Raw genomic sequence first — 20,240 nt, 5'->3', positions numbered from 1 at the left:
CTCATAACATAACACGTTTCAACATAAAATCCTGCTGAAAATTCTAATATTTTTGACTGATAATTTCAGGTTTGTTTCCTATTTCTTTATTTCCAGGTTATAGGTCAGGACCTGATTTTTAGTTCTAGTTGATCTGAGCCCTTATCACTGAGCAGAAGTTCTCAAGCATGCTTTTCTAACAACAGCTCATGCAAGAAAATACATATGTATAGCTTCTGTGCTCTTTTCATTTAAAAGTTTACTTTTGGGGTCAGTTTATAATCCATAAGGAATTTTGAATGTTGACATTGTTTCAAAAAGGTTCTGAAACATCTCTTGTCATCAAACCAACTATTTGTGTCCGTATGGTCTGTAACATTTTCTATTAAATGTCTTTATGCTTTCTATTCTTGATAATTAATTAAACCTGGGAGAAGCTCTTTGATCTACTTCTACAATCTTAGTGGGTGCCACTCTATGTGGTTGCGTGTAGTTACATACCTGGTGTGTTGTGATGTTTGCCATTTGGACTACCAGAATTGCCTTGGTTTAATATTGTTCTTTCACTATTGTATTTTGTCATTCTGTAGTATGAAGGAATTGCATGATTGAGATTTTTCTTAGCATTTTGTATGCATTTTAGCTGACCTGTCTGAAATATTCTGTCTGGATATGTATCATTACACCAATACAACCTGAAATAAGCAAACAAAGAAATCAGTGTGAAGGGTATCATCAGTTACAGAGGAATTGAATTATGACTCCACCACTGCTGTGAGGGAAGTAGCTACTTCCCTGTCTGCATCCTGACAGGAAGATGGCTTCTTCTCAAAGTGAAGCTTAAGGTGCTGAAGGGAAACCTGGGACCATTAGGACCTGGTGCCTCCAGGTCTACTAAAAGACATGGAATTGAGTGATTTATAAAAGGCTGGCCTCACACCTTTGAGCAAAGAGATGAGGAAGGAGAGGCCGCTTTTTGCATCCTACAACATGGAACAAGAATGCAAAACATACCTGCCAGAGAGCTTAAGGGGAATGCAGTGTGAAACACTTACTGCTGTTTCACATCTGTTTCCCTAGAGGATTAAAAAAAGATGGGTAAATAATTCAAAGCATTTTGGCCCGTTTAGATCTGTGGGGTTAACTGTGTGAACCATTTTTGGTCCAGACACCTTTGAGGAATGATGGAGTTACATGTTCTTAATGTACAGAAGGTCACAATGAGGATGCTTTGGTAGTGAAGTGTACACTGAAGGCACAAATGAAGAAGGAAGGATCAGCTAAAGGAGTGTAAGCCCTTGGGGGTAAGGTCAAGGTTGTTATGTATGAATCCAGTCTCCCTGCTGTGTGTCAAATGTGAGATGAGTACAATTTACTAGGGCTTGCCATCCCCTCGCTAGCATCAGTCACTGAAATGGGCACACTTCTGTCACAGGACATCATCATAAAGGGATGTTGAACAGCCTCCCAGTTTAGAACAGAATGTTGTCTGCTCAGATTGGGCACTGTGAGACAAGTCTTTCCTAATAATAGGGAACTAATTTCTGCCCCATTTTTCTTTTATTGAGTGCTAAGGCCAGAAGTAAATGGCTTTACTTGCAAGGTTATTTCAATATGCCTGTTTTCACCATGAAAACCTTGAATAACACTCATAGTGTACGTGTCCTGATTTTCAGTTTTTATTAGTAAAATAGTGCCTGAAAAAATAAGAAGAAATGCAGCTATATGCACAATATTTTCTTTTTGGTGTGCTTTGGTACTATTAATGCTCATATTTATACATCTCTTAACTTTCATAAGAAAAAATAATTAATATGTAATAAAACACAATTTTATGACATTTTAGATTTTGTTAGGATAATATTTGGCTCATTTTGCAACAAAGAGGTAGTAAATGGGAAGGGGAGGAGCAAGATGGTTTTCTTTGAAAATATGTAGGTTAAAATAAGTGACCAGCTGTATGCTTGACTGGTTACTGAAATGCTGGAAGAAATGTTACTAAGTGTGGAATTACATCATCTTTCCTCTATACACAGAAAAGGCCCAAGGAAATATCATTTGTCATAAGACCTACACTCCATGATCTAAAATGCCACTTCAATGCTGAGAGCAAAATAATTAAAAAAAACAACCAAACAAAAAGCACACAAAAGCCCCCCAAGCCTAAAGAAAGTGGTGAACAATTCAAATTAAATCAGGTTTTTAATGAAATAAAAGAAGGGCGAGGAGGAAAAAATCTTCAGTTCATTTAATAATTACAGTTTGAAGAGGGAAAAACCCAACAGTGCATAGACAGAGAAGATTGAACACATTAATGTACCTTTTATATTTTGTTCCTTATCTCTACAGAAAGTTATGATTATGTATGAAATCTAACACTGGCATCATAAAAATATAGTCGGTGTCTTTCTTTGCCTGCAGATCTGAATCTCATTTCCTCTTCTAAGACTGCAGAAAAAGAGCTTTGCACAGGGGACTCCCACAACATGGAGGAAGGGAGAGTAGCCTCAGCTCCCTCCAAAATCAAGGATCTCGCATAATAATATCTGTTGGCATCCCTGCAGTGGTTTCAAAGCTGAGGTGATGTGTGACATGATTTTCTGAGAGCCAGAACAGCCACAGACTCTGTGAGCCGGAAGCTGGACCTCAGACAACTTGAGATGGCAAAAGCAAAGCCCCTGCTTAGCTGAGTCAAAGTAGGGTTGATGGACTTTGTGCTAAGACTCACATTGTCCTGCTTTCCGTGATGCATAACACTGTGTATTGGAGTTTCTGCAGACATAAAGAGAGAAAAAGATGGAGCTTTCTCAAGGCTGGTTTAGACTTAGAGGGAGGCAGCCACAGTGATTGCATTTATCTCAAAGGAGCAGGTGGGGTATCCCTTGCAGCCTTTATTTTCAGATGTTGTGTACATTTCTGTGAGAGCCAAATGCAGATATTTAGTGAATCAGAGCTAAACATGTAGCTTTAGACTGAAAAAACAGATCAGACTCTCTATGGTTTCTTACCTACACTGAAAAAAACCCAAAACAATCAAACCCTACCCAGACAGAGGCTTAGTTAATATTCCCATTGGATAGTTAATGTGAATTGCTCTTGTTATGAACTGTCTGCAGGCTTTTCAGGAAGAGAAGGTCAAGCATTTTCAAACCAGACAATACAGAGTTGAAACTGGATGGTGGTGCTCACTGGAGCTTCATGTGTTCCAGAGCAATGAAATGGAACTCAAAGAGTGAAACAGAGTCTTTTTACATTTTAAAGAAAAAGCAGATCTATGTATGAAGGCAAAATAAGTGAGCTCCAGTGTCAGTCAGAGGCTGGAACATGTATATGTAGAGCACAGGACCTTTCTGGCCATCCATGGCATCAGCTCTTCAGAACATGCCTCTGGTGGACCTCAGTGTTGGCTATTACTCAAGTCTATAATAGTTTAGGACTTGCTAGCTGAAGGGCTGTATTTCTCCGTGTGTGGACTTCACTGTTATTATTTCATAAATATTTATTTCATAAATCCATGATAATTTAGGGCATGCTGGCTGAGGGGCTGTTTTTTTCCATGTGTTGTACTGTCTCCTTTGCAGGCACTAGAGCTATTTCCAACCAGTTCACCCTTGTTTTTTAAGGAAGGAAATTGGTGGCATACTGCTCAGAATTGTGCTGTGGCCCACTTGAATTTCTGATATTTCAGTGTCTTTTAACTCAAAGCTGCAAGGAATCTTAAGGAATCTTGAAAGAATCTTCAGAGTTCACTTTCCAACCCTTGGCCTGAAATAGTTAATTCCGTAAACTACAGCTCATATTGCAAAGCTGATTTAGAGGATTGTTGCTTTGAGAATGTGCTTTGAGCATGGAGAGACTTCTACTTTTGTAAGAACTTTTGGAGTTTCACTGTTTTGTTGTTTCTTTTTTATGGCAGAACAGTTGAGAGACTAGAATAGGTGTCTTTTATAGTGTTAACATGAAATATATGTATATACATACATATGTGGGTGTGTGTATATATATATATAAAAATAAAATGGAACTGAGGGTTAGTGTCAGTACTGAGCATTAGAAGCCGTGGAAGGTACAGTACTTTTCCCCCCTCCCTAGGTATTTTACTGCTCTCTTGAAACAGGATATAGAAAACCTTTAATTTACCAGTCAAAATATATGGAGTCAGATTACTAATCAAATGCTCATTTGGGACTAAGTCCCGGTCCTGCTGAAGCCACCAGAAACAAGGATGTGGAGAACCTTTCAGGACTGGGCCTCTCTTTCCAGAGAGCTGGAAAGATGTATTGGAGTTTTACCTGTGCAGGAAGTTGTAGCATGACAAGATGAGGATGTCACCCTTCAGAAGGGCTGTCTTAGATGGTAGGAGCCACTGCTCTGATGTTGGCTTCCCCTCGTTCTTTCAGGTGTGTCTGCTCAGCTGACCAGCACTCGTCTCCGGCGGAACACCTCCGTGGGCACCCCGTTCTGGATGGCTCCAGAGGTCAGGTTTCAAAACATTTTGTCACTGGTACTCGAGCTGCTGTATTCTGCATTTCTATTCTTTGTCTTTCTTCCTGGTCCTTTCACCAAATGAAACAAAAATGTCCTTTAAAAAAGCGTTTAAAATCTTTCTGTCTTACATGTTTGCAAGAATTAAGTTAAAACAAGGTTTATTTTTGAAATTACAAGATTAGAGACAGGGAGCAAGACACTGAAATGCTTACTAAAATGTTGAAGAATATAGAGTACTACTATTGATGCTTTCCATCCTTTCAAGCTCTGAAACTATAGATATCTCCCCATGGATGGAAGGAGCCTAGGTTGGTACTGTGACACATTATAGCTTCTATTTTTTGACTTCTACACTTGGAAAGTTTTTAATACTATATATCCATACTTGCTGCAGCAAGAAATGGAAAAGGTTATTATGAATTAAGAACATGCATTACGATTCTGTGGAGGTTTTTCCAGACTGAAATTGAAGCATGTAAAGATACATTTTAAGCTGAGACAGGAAAAATATTTCCTTATAAATAAGCTTATCTACTTTGAGTATTTGTGTGCACATAAACACATGCAAATACATCTGTTTGTAGCACATGAAATGACTCTGTTTATACATATTTATTTTTATCAACACACTCTGTTTGTATACATAGGTCTAGCCATATAACTAATGGCATAAATGTTGGTTTAGATCTGCAACTGATGGCATGAAAAATTCTAGATTCATCCAGCATTATGGATGAGCTGAAATGTATATGAAGGTAAATACTTTGCTATGATCTAATGAACTTTGTCCAGATCAGAAAATTGGCTGATTTGGTTGAATAAGACCCAATAAGAGATAGCGAATTCAGCTTCTGCTTTCCTGATTGTTTCAGTATATAGAGAGAGCAGTATAGTTACAGTAATTACTTAGTGGGAATAATCCATATAAGGAGTTGTAGGGTTGCTGAGTTTGCTTCTACTTCCTCTGTTGTGGGATGCAGTTTATCACCTTCAGCTGAAAAAGCCATGGATTTTTACTCTTCAAATCAGAACATCTGGCTAGAGAATGTGGTGTTCATGTCCACTTGCTTTCTCTAGTTTAAACATTGGGGTTTTTTCAGCAATTGGAGAGATGCTTTAGCTTTATAAATGCGTGCATATCTGTTTGTTTCACTGAATATTCTATAAGAGATTCCTCCAACTGTGGGTGTGTTCTTAAATATGGACATTTAACCATCCCAGACTTTTACTCCAACAGGTGATTGCCTGTGAGCAGCAGCTAGATAGCTCCTATGATGCTAGATGTGATGCATGGTCACTTGGTATTACTGCAATAGAGTTGGGAGATGGAGATCCACCCCTTGCTGATTTGCACCCCATGAGGGCACTCTTCAAAATACCAAGGTAATATCTTAAAGTGCTTGTTTGTTGACAGGTTAGACTGAACTTTTTCCTTAACTGTTGCTTTCTTCAAACTGAGACCATGTAAGTTTGTAAATTTTATATATCTAAATCTATATCTATCTATATCTATCTATATATATATATATTATACTAAGAGGTATATATTTATACAAGGAGGTATGTTAAAAATAATTTGCCCAGCTGCATTTTCTGCAGGCTCTGCTTTAACCATGTGTGCACATTGAGAAGTTCAGAACTGACATTTGAGAAAAACTGAGCAGCTCCTGAGTAAGCAGCTGCCACATGAACACAGAACTTGCTTGAGTCTCATGTATTCTGTTTAAAAAATGACAAATACAGAGTGTGAATAAGTAACTGTGGTGAACAGGTCCCATATTTGTCTTCAGGAGTTATCTTCTATCCTTTGAGGCAAGGGTTGTTCCTCCACTCACATACATTTAGGCTTCAGCTTTTCATTAGCTTGTGCTGCTTCTGGCAGTTCCGGTGTTGCTGTCCTTGGACAGTGCAAATAGCAACTTCTTTTGTGTTTTTTGCTTTGAAGCTGAAAATGTAAGTACCTAAAGTGCCACTTATGGCATTTCAAAAAGCATCAATCTCCAAGTCTGTTGGTAATGATCATACAGTAGTAGTTTGTGGATTTCATCCTTAGAACTGGAGCAGTACCACAACAGCTGAGCTCCCATAGCATACGTAAGTGCTTAGAGTCCTTTTCAGCAAAGACACCCAAATTAGTCTAAATTACCTTAGGTTAAGAAATCTTGTCTGACTTAGCACTGAAGCAGAGTAAGAATGCTCTTCCTACCTTTGCATGCGATGGAAAAAGCAACTGCAAACTATTGTGGTCAGTCACTGCAGCTAGGACTTCAAAAAGCTTCTGGCTTATACTCTTCTAAGTAGTGGGCACCTTTCTGCCCTGGAGCAAATATAATGAAATACACTTTCATTCCGTTTAGTAAAATCTGAGAGTGATAGAGTAAACTTTAAGCAGCACTTAAAAAAAAGGAGTTATGATAGATTGAAAAGGGACAGCAAGTCACCTCATCTATTGACTGGTCATTCCTTTTGTCTTCACGACCATACTCAGTGAAAATGGCATCTCTGAATGGAAGAAGACTGTCAAAACCAACTAAATTAACACCTAGAGTAAACAGCTCTAAGAATAGAAAAGAAAGCAGTATATCCATTTACAATAGATCTGTATTTAAACCTTCACTTCTGATTATCTTCTGATGAATGAGGAATAATTAATAAAGAGCCAATTCCTTTGGACACTTTGTTCCACAAGTTGATTAGTTCAGTCCTTCTGAGAAAACTTGAAATAGAATTTCTTTTTTAAATTTCTCCTAAGAAAGTATATTGTTTCAGGCTTAAAAAAGGAACATGCCATTACAAGTGAATAGTGATTAATGGGTTGTTAGTTTAATTTCCTTTTATTGATTTGATTGAAAAAATCACAGTGATTCTTAGCTACACTTGGTAGATCATCTTGATACTATTTCTCCTTATTAGTTATGTAAAGCAGGAGAACCAGTGAGGCGTTGCATCATCTACCTATGCTCCTTTTACCAGTGGAAATCAATATCTTTTTTTGGTGGCCTTCTAAAACTCATTACTCAGCCTGCCTTCACACATTGTTTTTGTCAAGTGAGTAGCTTATTAACTTATCATGACACTGACCTTTGCAGGAATCCTCCTCCAACCCTACAGCAGCCTGAATTGTGGTCACCTGAATTCAATGACTTCATTAACAAGTGAGTAACAACTGAGACCACTCTGGTTGAATATGGAACATGTGTAAATGTCATGTGTAAAATATGTTTTGTGGAAATCTGTTGCAACTAATACTTTTCCTTAAAAGGCTAGTTTGTAAATCTAGTTTGACTTCCAAGTGAGGCTCTGTGTTTAAAACATGAAATAACATTTCAACGCCCTTGATATTTTTTAAGTTAATGAATATTTAGTTTTAAAATGTAATGATTTAACTTTTTGGACTTGTCAATTCTGTGAAGTCGTATCAATTTTCAGTGCAGAGCTGTTTTGATTAAGATGGATGTATTTATTAAGGAGGCATGAATGAACTCCAGACAAGCATTTCAAAACTTAGCTACGAACTCTCAATGATCATATGTTTTTTTTCTGCCAGCACAGGTGCTTGACTAAAGATTATGAGAAGCGTCCAACAGTATCTGCTCTTTTGCAGCATGATTTTATTAAGCAAATTGAAGGAAAAGAAAACGTGCTACAAAGGCAACTCATGGAATTTATTGATGTTCATCAACAAATGGGAGTCACTGAAAAGGCAAGGTAAAAGTGGTTAAAGAGTTTGGTCAATTTTGATATTTCACTGTTTCAGAATGACTAGCACTCAGAGAAAGATGCAACCCTTATGACTTTAGCTGGCAAAAAAATAGAAGACTTAATATTTGGGGTCTACTGTACTGCCAATGGAAAGAGAGAGGCATCATGATTCACATGGATGAAACCATCTTTAGAAGTGCCTTCCCTTTCTTTTGTGATTCAAGATACAGTCTTAGACCTCAGCTTTTTGAAAGGTAAGATTAGGTGAAATTAATGTTTGGCATTTTCTTACATTTGCATGATCAGGTAATGTTTAGTTTGAGCAAGTATGCTAAAAACAACTAGTCATGCTCTTGTAGGAATTGGATATTTCTGACTGAAATAAGTGATAGTTCTAGTGGAATATGTTTTACAAACTTCAATTCTTATGCCTTCTTGAATGGATACTTTCTTTCTTCTACTAGTATGTAAGTGATATCAATTCTGAAAAAATCACTGAACACTTGATATCTTTTATTTAAAATAAATGAAGTTGTCTTGGCTCAGTTTTACAATTGAAAAAACTCCATACAGTACACTCATGTATCAGATGTGAAATGTTGTAGATTAGTATTTAAGTACTGCTGGTGTGACTGCTCCTGCTTCAAGGAAAAGAATGATGCTTTTACTTTTTTCCTTTTTTTTAATGGAACATGAAATTTAAAAGACAGTTTGGAATTATCATCTATGTGGAAAAAGCTTGTTAAAATCTGCCACATTTCCTTTCACACATTCATAATAACAATATATACAGCAGTCTTCAGTTCTGGTTCTGGAGAATTTTCTATTGACTCAGTGTTTTGAAGATAATAGTAAAAATACATTTCTAAGTAATTATGACATAGAAGTTTTTTCAACTTTAGATATGGGAGGAGTAGTGCTTTCTCTTTTCTGACATCTCAGTATAAAACTATGCATTTGGCTTAAATTTAAGCTTCACACTGGATTTATATGCTCTATATATTGCAGACTTGACATTTGCTTAATCCAGAAAGATTCTTGAATTAAATAAGCTTATCGGATGTCAGCACTGAGCACTATACCAGCAACATAATCCAGACTTTAAATAGCACATATTTGAATGAAGCTTCCAGTCAATTAGATATTGTGACTATTGTGACTTCCCCCCCGCCATTTTAGAGAACTCATTTTTGTTTTCATATTCTTTTTTTTTTCCAAATCCTTTATTTCTTTTATGTGAATGCTGCATAAAGCAAACTATATGAACTTTATTTGTTTTCTGTACAATACAAACAAAGAAAGTGGCCCAGTATGCATGTGCATGGAGCAGTAAAGTGGCACAAGAACAGGATGATCTACTGGTATTGTCTCTGTCCTGTTTAGACTGTATTTTATAAGCTGAATTTTCTTCATGAGAACTAGAATTTAAGGAAATATATTACTAAGTGATGCAGTTGCCTATGCTTTTACAGTTGATCAAGTGTAACTTTTACATCAAATTTTCCAAAGGAAAACAGAATTTTCTCTTTCAAATTATTATTATTATTATTATTATTATCATTATTATTTCTTATCTGAATATGTGCAAAAAATGTACTTCTTTAATTCAGAGTGTAATTTAAATGGCATGGTTAAACTGAGCATAGTGCATATTTTAGTTTAGCAATTTAAAATACTAGCAGTAGTATTTCCAACCTAAATGGTTCTGTGGTTGTGTAGTTTTGTGAAATACACTGCAAGATGGTCTACAGAACAGAATTTGTGGGTTTTTTTCTGCTGTGAGTGATAAGAGATTATACAAAGATCTTTAAATTCAGTAGTGATGTGCTTTTTAAATAGTCTTTTATTACTAATCATATGTATCTTCTGACCTTTAATCTGCACAAAGCAAATTGTGTTAAAACCAGTGTCTGTACAGAAGTACCATGTAAATCTGATTTAGAGTCAAGACCAGGCTATACAGTGATGAGTCCCCTGGAAGAGCTGCTCTTTTCTTCTTTATGCTATTCTGGCACTGTTTTTACATTGATGTGTTAGGGTCCTACTGTGAAATTTCTGAACTTTCACCAGCTGCTGGCAACTTTCCTTGTAAAACTTCTTCCTGATCTCGAGCTCACACTCTCAGTCCCTAATTTGAAGGCATAATTCTCCTCCTTGACAATGGGAGTGACAGTAGGAGTCAGGTAATTTAAGTAATTAAAGATCTTTTCCTTCCAATGAGGGAAGAAATCCTGCTACCTGTGTTGTGTTGTATAAATGGGAATTGGAATATAAAGTCAATATAAATTTGGTAATGTTGAGTTAAACCTAAAAGTTAGAAATCAGTTATTTTCTCTGTATGTGTTTACTCTCCTCGTCAAATATTACTTCATTAATTGCAATTTTATATTTCAAAAGAAAAAATTAACAGGTGAGGTCCAGCCACGAGGTTTTATTGTGTGCACTATTTCTGTTTTCACTCAAAATCAAGTCACCTTCTTAGCCCATTGGGCTGAGGTGTGATTTGGTTGTGAGTGCTTTGTGCAGTGGCAGTCTGTTGATGTGCTTGTGATCTCACCTTGCTGTTTGCTGAATGTGCACTTGATACAGTTCAAAAACAAAAGCTCCCTATGTTATGTCACATTCTCAGGGTTTCTTTGCAGAGGGCCTTGCCCTCAGATCCAGTCTTTGTGCACAGTGTGTGTTCAGGAAGGATGTGCAATCTCTAGGCACAGAGTGCAGCCACCCTGAAGTCTCTCCTTTGGCACCGTTGTCCCTAAGGTATTTTCTAACGCTGGGGAGTCATGAGGGCCCTCAGAACCTTCCCAGTGTTGTTATTCTAGTGAAGAGGAACCAGGATTAAGGTTCTGCATTGTACTGCATCCTCTCAAGAGATGGAAACGAGAAACAGCAAGAGGAAGAGAGCCCACCAGCCACCTGGCTATCTATTGAAATCTCAATTAACACTGATAAAACTTCAAATGGCAATGTGCCACAGCCTGGCTCCAGATTTAATCAAAATGATAGAATATAATAGTGGTTTTTCAGTACCCTTTGAGCAGTGTTCTAGCACTAGAATATCTTGTGCTACTCAACACTCCAAAAAGCATAAATATTAGCAATGAGCTTCATTAAAAATTCCACTTTTTTACTGTGAGTAAATGCAGTACATTTTTCTCTAAAATCATCATTTTTAATGCTAAAAATATCTATTTGCAACTTCACCTTTCCTAGCTCAGAACTCAGACTGAAATGAAAATGGGAATAGCAGGAGAAATTATCCCTTGATACATTAATATTTTCCCATAGCGTCCTGATTGTAACATCTTTAAAATCTGCTCCTGGGAATGATATATGCGCTATATATCAAATATGCTATATGAGATATGCTATATGGGATAAATTCACATTAGAGAAGAGGTGAAGCAGGCAAAGTTGTATACTAAGTGCAATTAATTTTGATGGGTTTTTGTGAGGAAAGTCACTTTCAGGACAGGGGCCCTAAGCTTGAAAAAAGCTTTCAGTATAGCAGTATAGCTGTTAAAATTTATAATTAGTGATGAAAATAGTTATTAAATATGAGCACTGCAGCATAAACCCCAAAATAGTTCTAAAAATACACTTCTTGCTAGGCCAAAAGAGGGGGAAAAAAATCCCTGCATTGTAAAGAATTTTACTCTGTTACAAAAATAGCTGTCTTTGAAACAACCTTCAGAACTGTCGCATCTACACCTGACAGTCAGGCTTGTAAGACTTCTATCTTCAATTGTTTGGCTGTCTTCTTCTTGACTGCTTTTACAATAATCTCTATAGAAATATGCAATGATTAGTACATTGTGTATTTCCTTGGAATCGTGAGTCATTCCAGAATGAGCTGTACATATGAGGGATATTCAGTGCACCTAGACTTCAGCAAAAGACTCTGGTCCCCAGATTAAGAGTCATCTTTATACACTTTCTGAGTAATTATGAGAAAGAGACCTATTCTACTGCAAAATGATGCAAAGTTTTGGGTGAGCTAAATTATTTTCTTAGGAGTTTGTCCTCCTGTATTGGTGAGATAGACTTGGCACTGAAATCAGTAACAGAATACTAAACAGTTGCTCTATTTAACTGTTTGGAAAGGCCAGGGAGATAATTTCATAGACGTTCATGTACAACATGCACAGAGGTGGTTGTCAATTTATTGACCCCTATTAAAAGTAGGGAGTACCATAAAGTTTCCTTTTGTAAGTTTCTCTGATTGCACAGACTTGTGTCACTCATTTTCTGGGTATTCACTCTGTCCCAGTCTCTCTGACTCATCCTGCCAGTGGAAAGCAGCTGACAGCAACCCTTCAGGCTCATCTCTGCAGGGCAGGCTGTGGGAGAGGGTGGGAGATCACCATGCTGGCTGGAAAAACATAGTATGAGGAGCAGCACAAGATAGTACACACAGAGTACAGTGCTGTCTTGGCTAAGGTCTCCAGATGACATCTGTATATATGAAATAGTAGTTTATATGGGAGGTTTTGGAGTTCCAGTTCAATCTTTGATCCCTTTAGGCCAGTTCTTCCTCTCCTGGAACTCAGTGTGGGTTTTGTTATATCAAGAAGTGTGTGCTTCTGCTTTGAGGACACTCCTACTGTGTGGCTGTGCTGCAAACTTCTCTCAGGCTGTAGAAGCAGTAGGGACATCTGGGAACAAAGGCATTAGAATAAGCAGATCTCCAGTCTCATAGCACATACACATCTCTATATCTGAATTATGTTCTATATAACACAATGCACAACAGCAATGCCTGAATGAAGAATAGTTTACCTTCTGAAGAGAACAGGAGGAAGATGTTCCTCCTGCATTCAGAATTTCTCAGAAGAAATACTCTGCAAGTGGAACTTAACTTCTGTGACAGTCCACTTGCTCAGCAACTCATTTTTCCTGAAGGTGGGGACACTACAGTAGGCATTTGTACCCATGGAGCTTCTGCTTTATCATCTCACTATGGCCGTGAGCACAGTGCTGGGCCTGACTCATGAGGCACTAATCCCAAAGAGTCCTTTTAGAGATCCCCTATTTGCTCAGTTAAGAACACACACTTCGCCCTGAAATTTGTCAGGGATGCAGCTGTTTCTTGAGGGTGTTGTGAAGGAATAATAATCTGCTTGGTTTACAGGTCATGGAAAAGCAGCACAAGCTTTGTCAAACAGATTGTGCAGAGCTGGGCACAGGCCACCTCTGAATCAAAAGCCCCATAGCTCTGCAGGGCAACAGTATGCTCTCATAAACATTGAAAAAGCTGCAGCACAGCTCCCTGAAACTGCAGCCTGTAGTCTCAGTGCTGTCAATCATTTAAATACAGAGGGGAACACAGATTTGTCTGCAAAGCATTGTGCAGATGCAGCTGGAGGCTTATCACTGAAGTCTTACACTTTCTAAAGTCAGGTACAGATTTTTCATAGATAGCAGACCGTGGTTTTATTTAAGTAGATTTCACAAGATAGGTTGGTGAAGAAAAAATTTTGATTTTAAGTGTGAACTAATATTGCTTTGTGCAGCCTCCAGAGAAAGAGAATCACCAGCAATGACAGATCCTGTAGAGACTTCTCTGTGTTGCTTCTTTGTCATTTTACTGCTGTTTGTTTGTAACTGCTGGGAGGTGTACAGCTGTTTCCACCTTCACCTTACAAAAACTTTGTTATTTTTAGTCTCTTTATACTCAGACTAAGGCCAGCCCTTTTCCTGTCACTTCTTAGTCTGTAGATGATTCTCCAACGACTTTAGGCAGAGAGTTCAGCAGGGCATCATGAGTCACACTTTCCTTTTCATGGTATTTTTGGAACTATCAGAAATCTTTTAAATACATTCTGACAATTTGAAGAAGAAAAGCTGCAGTAGCTTCATTTTGATTTAACTGAATCTTGAAACGTAAGTGGGGAGAGGGGAGTATTGGTGTGAAAGAGAATGCACAGAAACAATGCTGTCTTGACTCATTTTCTTGTCCTTACTGCTCTGATGTTTCTGGCCTTTAGCTTCCTGAATTGCTTGTAAAATCCAATGCCTCCAACGTATTTTTGAGCAGAACAGAGATACATGGTTATTTCAGTTCACAATGTCTATGTGCATGATCTTAATGAAACTTCAGCACTGATGTCAACAGCACTGATGTCAACAGCACTGATGTGGGTTTTTTAAAGTGGTTGGAGTGAAGCAGTATAACTGCCCTTGAGGGGTCTGTGCCCTTTGACAGCAAAGTGGAAAAATATTGTGTTCTGCAAATCTGCCACTCTTATGTACTCTGGAGAATGAAGAATATAATCCGGTCCAACAAGCACTGGTGTTCTCATAATGTCAGCTGAAGAGGATTACAGGAGGATCGATTTTATGTAATTAAACTTCTCTGGCATACACAGAGATCTGTTTCCTTAAAAGAAAAATAAAATAGAAAAAGAGAAGTGTCCATGACTGGAGCATTCTCCTCCCTTCCTGCAAGGTAATTGTTATTTCTTACATAAATGAAAAATGGTAATTGAAACTAATCCTGGGAAATACCACTCTCTCACTGATATGCAGTAGCATTTAAGGACCTAACATATTTTTAAAAATGTGTTCAGTGTGTAACAGTTCCACCAGAAATGGAAAGCAAAGCTTGGCAGATGCTTTGTTTTGATTCTTTCTTCAGCAATGGAAAAAAGAGCTTGACATAGTCCTGAAATTCCCACATCTTTCCCTTGTGTACATATTGATAGCTCTCTCTCAAAGTCACACTGATATTAGATGCATCCTCTGAACACAAAATTACCTTCATACAGGTACAAAGGAGAAATCATTTCAGCTGTCCAAATTTAAATTTTTTCAAATGAAACTTTTAAAAAGAGGTTATAAATAGGAGTGTGAATTATAAAGGGGATGGATTCTGTTGAGAGGGTAGGATATTGTCTGCACCTCTGATTTTTGGATTCAGTAATGTCATTTAGCTGCTACCTGCAAATCAAACAATAGCAGATTATGCAAGACTGAGGAGTTAATTTAAATCTTAATATTATCACATCATCTTTAATACGACCTGGGGGTGCATGCTACCAAAAATTTTCTCATGTTCTTATTGCAAGGATAGTACTATCAGGACAGCTCTTGTGGTAAACTGGATTCCAAAGGAAAGGGAAAAATAGGTCAAACCTAGGATAAGGTACATTCTGTCAATCCTTTGCTTCATTGTACTTCACTTATACCTTAGCCTCTTCACTGGATACTGTGATGTGATTTTGCACAGAAACTGTGAAACTATGGTAGCTTTTGCAAGGAAGTCTTACATGTTTGTGTCCTGATATTAAAGTTGCAGGATTAGTCAAAATTGGCTGACACCAGGATGGTGGTACCAGGATAAGGACAGGCCATTCCATCATCCTCAGGGAATGATTGTTAGAGACAAGAGAAATTGAAAGAAGTGATAGATGAAGTGCACTCCTGTCTGGATTTCCATCAACCTGACTGTGATTGCACTTACAGTTTGGGAGGGCATAATTTACCCATTTCTTCCAGTTCCTTTTCAGTGCTGGGCAGTTAGTTATTGCACCAAGTTGGTGCCTGCTTGAGTTTCTGCACCTACATTCCTCATCAGTGCACAGCCAGCATGACCTGAAGCAGCATTCATGAACTAGGTGATGTCATGGAACAGGTACAGCCCATTGAATGTGCAGTAAGTTGGTGGGTGTTCAGCTTTCCCCATGAGTGTGATGTTCACTCACTCTAACTTTCCATCTTGGGGTGACTACTCTCTTCTATCATCTGTTCACTGTATATCAAAATTCTTGCCTGTGTAGACACCTGTCTGCTTTTACCTATGCCATACATCCAAATATGAAAATTAAATGAATAATTGCCCTATTCTTGTCTGGGATCAAGGTAAAGGGTGAGTGCTTCACACAATAGTTTCCTGGCTGTCTCAGTTTACCAAGGTAAATGTGTTTGAGAGGTGCCTTCCCACCAGTGGCATCAAAGGGAGTGAGGTCATATCAGGAGATCAGATTTACTTAATAATTTTTCTGGGTTTGTGCCTTGTTACACATCTAAGCTTGATTTAGCTTGTGAGCTCTGCTTACTTATCCAGTTTCCCTTTTCCTTATTTTCCCTCATCTCATAAAATGAGTGTAACTGATTTGAATTGTAAGCCTTGCATTCTCTCCTGCGTTTGCTCTATTTAGCAATGCCTTTACTCTTGGATAAAGAACAATCCAAGTCTCTGGGAATTTTCTTGCTAATTAAAATAAGACTGTATAAAGTTGGGTTTATGGTTTGATTGAAGGAGAAAAGAAATCTAACTTTAAGACAAATTTAATGTTAAACTTCAAGTTTAACCCTGATGAGAAAGATATTTGAAATGGTGTTTCCTTCTCATGTATGACTTTTTTCCCTAACGAGTCCAAGAAAATTTGGTCAAGATGTATTTCATGCCTGTGCTTCTGTAGCACTTTGCTCTATAGTGTGGTCATCTCAGCCAGACTTTAGAGCACTGTAACTACTAAGCTAGAAAAGTTTCCATCCTGAATGCTTTGTTTGTATCATCTTTGCCGTACTATTTCATCATACACCCCTGGTTTTGTCCTATACATAACTCTTAGCAGCATCTTTTTGCATGTTGGTGCCAGTTTCACTGTTATAAGCTTTATAAATATGTTCTTTTCTTTTACTTGTATTGCCAAGCTCCAGTCCTGCAGCTGATGTAGGGATGTGATCTAATATAGAGTGACGAAGTTGTTCATGGTAGCAGTTCTGGGATCAAATAGCTTTTGAACTGTCAGGTACAGATGTGTTGTACCAAGAAGTTGACTCTTGTCCTGCTATTCAAACATTTGTGTGTTTAAATTCAGAACAATGGAAAGCTGGAATGTTTTGGCCTTGAAGATGGTTGCATAGGCAAGATCTGCTCTGTGTTTCCTCACATCAGAGATTGTATCTCTTTCTTTTCTAGATTTGAACGTATTCACACAAAGAAAGGGAACTACAGTAAGTCACTAGTTTCAAACCAAGAAGAGGTAGATGATTTAGCAACCTTGGAGGTATTGGATGAGGTAAGAACTTCTTTATTTATGTTTTTCTGAAGAGGAGTAATCACATTAAATCACAATGGTGTGCTGTTGATTTTCAAAGTTCATTGTATTATCACACTTCAGTTGTGTAAGTGTACAATGACATTTCACCACTTTATGCCATATATTTTGGACAAGATTTACTGTGTCAGCAAGGTTCCAATACAAAGCTAAAGCAATCTCTGGAGTTACAGCTGCAGAGCAAACAGTACTGTACATCATTGACTAAACAGGATTTATATTATTGGATTTTATTAAAGCTGAGTATCCAGCTTGCAGTGGTGTGTTAACCTGAAATTGGTCTAGATCCAAGACCTTCCATCCCTGTTGCTTGAACACCAAGAGTTGTCTCCCATACTGGGTTCTTGCTGACTTATTTGGTGTGGAAATGCACGAGGGTCAATTTATGTCAGCTGAGCCTCTCATCTGTCAATGCCTGCTGGTGAACCTTTGACCAAATCACTGATAGAAATACCACTGGTTTGTCAAAGTTCAAAAATTAGTCCACTGGGTGCAGGGAAACATGGCATAAGGGAGGGAGGAAGTCTGCTCTGTTTATCCTTTAAGCTTCCAAAGCAGAAAGAAGAATCAGGCTGCAGCACATTATCTGCAGGTCTTGGAGGCCATCAGTGGTTGTAAACAAACTGTCATTCTTCATCTAGTGGGCTGTGCATAGACTATAATTCACATTCTCTTATCTGTAAAACTTCTCTGGTATATTGTATTTCTGTCAGTCCAGAATATTCATTGTGGCACTTGGGCTGGTAAAGTGTATAATGCTGACAGCTCACAAAACATTTTCCATCCTGCCAAGAGCTTTGTTATAGTAGCTTGATGTTTAGTTAATTGTAATTGAGCTAACCCAAACTTCATCTACTGGACAAATTCAGGTTTAAGCAGTTTTTTTTAGTATTGGGAAGAGTAAGACTGTTCTGGGGTTTTTTTTTATCTTTTACCATGATACATATAAACAATCCAAGCTAAAGAGATTTTATTGCACAAAAAAAGCAAACAAACTGAAATATATCCCATCTCCTCAGAGGTGGAGAATTCTCATGGAAGTCCTCAGGAAGCCTCTATGTAAATGCATTGTTTGACTGTGTAGGGTTACTAAATCAAATCCAATTTAAAACCACTTTCACATATGAATGGAAGCTTCTCAGAACTGTATTCTTTCTTCCACTCAAATTTTTCTTCCAATTTAGATAGCCTCATCATCAGACCAAGACAAGACACCTATTGGTACAAGAAATTATTTCAAGAAGGGCAAAAGTTCCTCTAAAATAATTCTGTAACATGAATGTGGTTATGGCCAAAAGGAAAGAGCATTCAAAACCAAAATGTTTATCGAAGCAATGAAAACCAAGATTTTCTTGTTATGTTTTCTCATGAAGGAAATATAACCTCTACAACTGTTGAGAATTCAGCTTTTAAGTGTATAAAACAGGACACAATGTACAACACTGTGAATAGATGGATGAAGAAGGAAAGCAATTCCTTCTGTAGTCCTCTGCTGCCAGTTGGTCTTTTCCAGTGGGTATGGGGCCTAAATATTTTCATATGTACCTCAGATTAGTCTCAAGGCTGGTTTGAATTTCTTCATTCAGCTCTATGGCCTGTTTTGATAGGAAACCTAACCAGGCACTTTATATACTCAGCTGTGTATGCAGAAGAAGCTGAGAGAAATTACATCAAGAAATTTGAATTCCACTAATGGACCCTTCTTTTTCCTTTGGGGAACTGGCTCTGCAACAGCAAAGAACAATCACAGCAGAGACTGCCTGTTAATAGGAAAAGATGCCTTATTGTTTACATTAATGGGAACCAAACAGTTGAACATCTGTGTTGTATCATAACTGAGAGTAATGTTAGAGCAGCTGAAATGTCAGTTATGGACTCAATCAAATGGCTCTTGCTTGATAAGTTACATGAAACTTGTAGTAGAAATGTAGACAAGACTGTCTCATGGAAACCTCTGATGAACTGAATGAAAGCAGTACTTTTTAACTCCTTTTTCTACAGCCACTTGAAGATCTGTAAGTATATATTGTTCAAAGTGAGTTTGGACACACAAAAAAAATAGAAATGCTAGTATGGTTGAAAATATTACTTACTGTAATCATGATCCATTGTAGTCTTGACTATAAAGACCTTCCCTCTGAATCCTCACTCATTGAAACCATATAAATATTTTATATATTTTCCTAATATTCTTTTTTTCCCCCATGTGATTCTTTGTTCCTGTTCCTTCCCCATCAGAATACAGTAACAGAGCAGCTGCAGAAGGGTTATGCCAAGGACCAGATCTACACATATGTTGGGGACATTCTCATTGCTGTCAATCCATTTCGGAACATAGATATTTATTCTTCACAGGTGAAAATTTAAGTTTCGTTATTTTAAACTAGCACCAAATTCCACTAAAATATAAATATTTGTGTCAAGTATCAGATTAATTTTAGCTTACTCTGAAAAACAGAATTATCAGTAGAGATGTTCTTTCAAGTGCATATTGACACACATTCTTAACATTTGCTGAATTTCAGCACGGAAATGAGAGACTCCAAAAGAATTAATTTCTAGTGTCTTTATGCCTACAGTGTAGATCATGCACAAAGCAATCCTGTAAAATGTTAACTTCTGCGAATCTATCTCCTCATTGTACAAAAGGGAATTTTTCTCCCTCTTATAAAAAAGGGGAAAGATATGAAAGTTGGATCATACAGTAATTTGGGGTTATTAATTATCAGATACTGCAGGTACAAAAAATATCTCAAGTTTTAACATCAATATCATGCAGAGATACTAATAGGAAGGGAAGCACAAATAAATTTAAATAGGTTGGAATTATGATGTCTGACAACAGTAAATTTTCTCCTAATAAATTGAGTTTCAAAATGTAATCAGGGCTAAAATTACAGAAAATTGCACTTCAATTTTTTAGCTGTTCTTATAGTCCTAAGTACATACAGATTCATGGTATAGTGAGTGCAGTAACAGCTCCCTCAGAAAACATCACATCACTGC

At 37.5% G+C, this 20,240-nt stretch overlaps 1 protein-coding gene across 5 annotated transcripts in view; it reads left to right on the top strand.

Annotated features, from left to right (window-relative positions):
* Positions 1 to 20,240, top strand: part of MYO3A (myosin IIIA) — a 154,143-nt gene that overhangs the window by 82,404 nt on the left and 51,499 nt on the right. For all 5 annotated transcript variants that reach the window (XM_088160348.1, XM_088160359.1, XM_088160342.1 and 2 more), the window contains 6 exons: positions 4,380 to 4,456; positions 5,705 to 5,850; positions 7,557 to 7,622; positions 8,020 to 8,175; positions 17,096 to 17,195; positions 19,473 to 19,589. In XM_088160348.1, the coding sequence (XP_088016474.1) occupies positions 4,380 to 4,456; positions 5,705 to 5,850; positions 7,557 to 7,622; positions 8,020 to 8,175; positions 17,096 to 17,195; positions 19,473 to 19,589 (662 nt within the window). The remainder of the gene's footprint in view (positions 1 to 4,379; positions 4,457 to 5,704; positions 5,851 to 7,556; positions 7,623 to 8,019; positions 8,176 to 17,095; positions 17,196 to 19,472; positions 19,590 to 20,240) is intronic.

Source organism: Sturnus vulgaris, chromosome 1 (genome assembly GCF_052056855.1).
Source record: "Sturnus vulgaris isolate bStuVul1 chromosome 1, bStuVul1.hap1, whole genome shotgun sequence".
Classification (NCBI taxonomy): domain Eukaryota; kingdom Metazoa; phylum Chordata; class Aves; order Passeriformes; family Sturnidae; genus Sturnus; species Sturnus vulgaris.
Note: the sequence above shows the minus strand (reverse complement) of the source record. Positions and strands in the feature narration are given on the sequence as shown.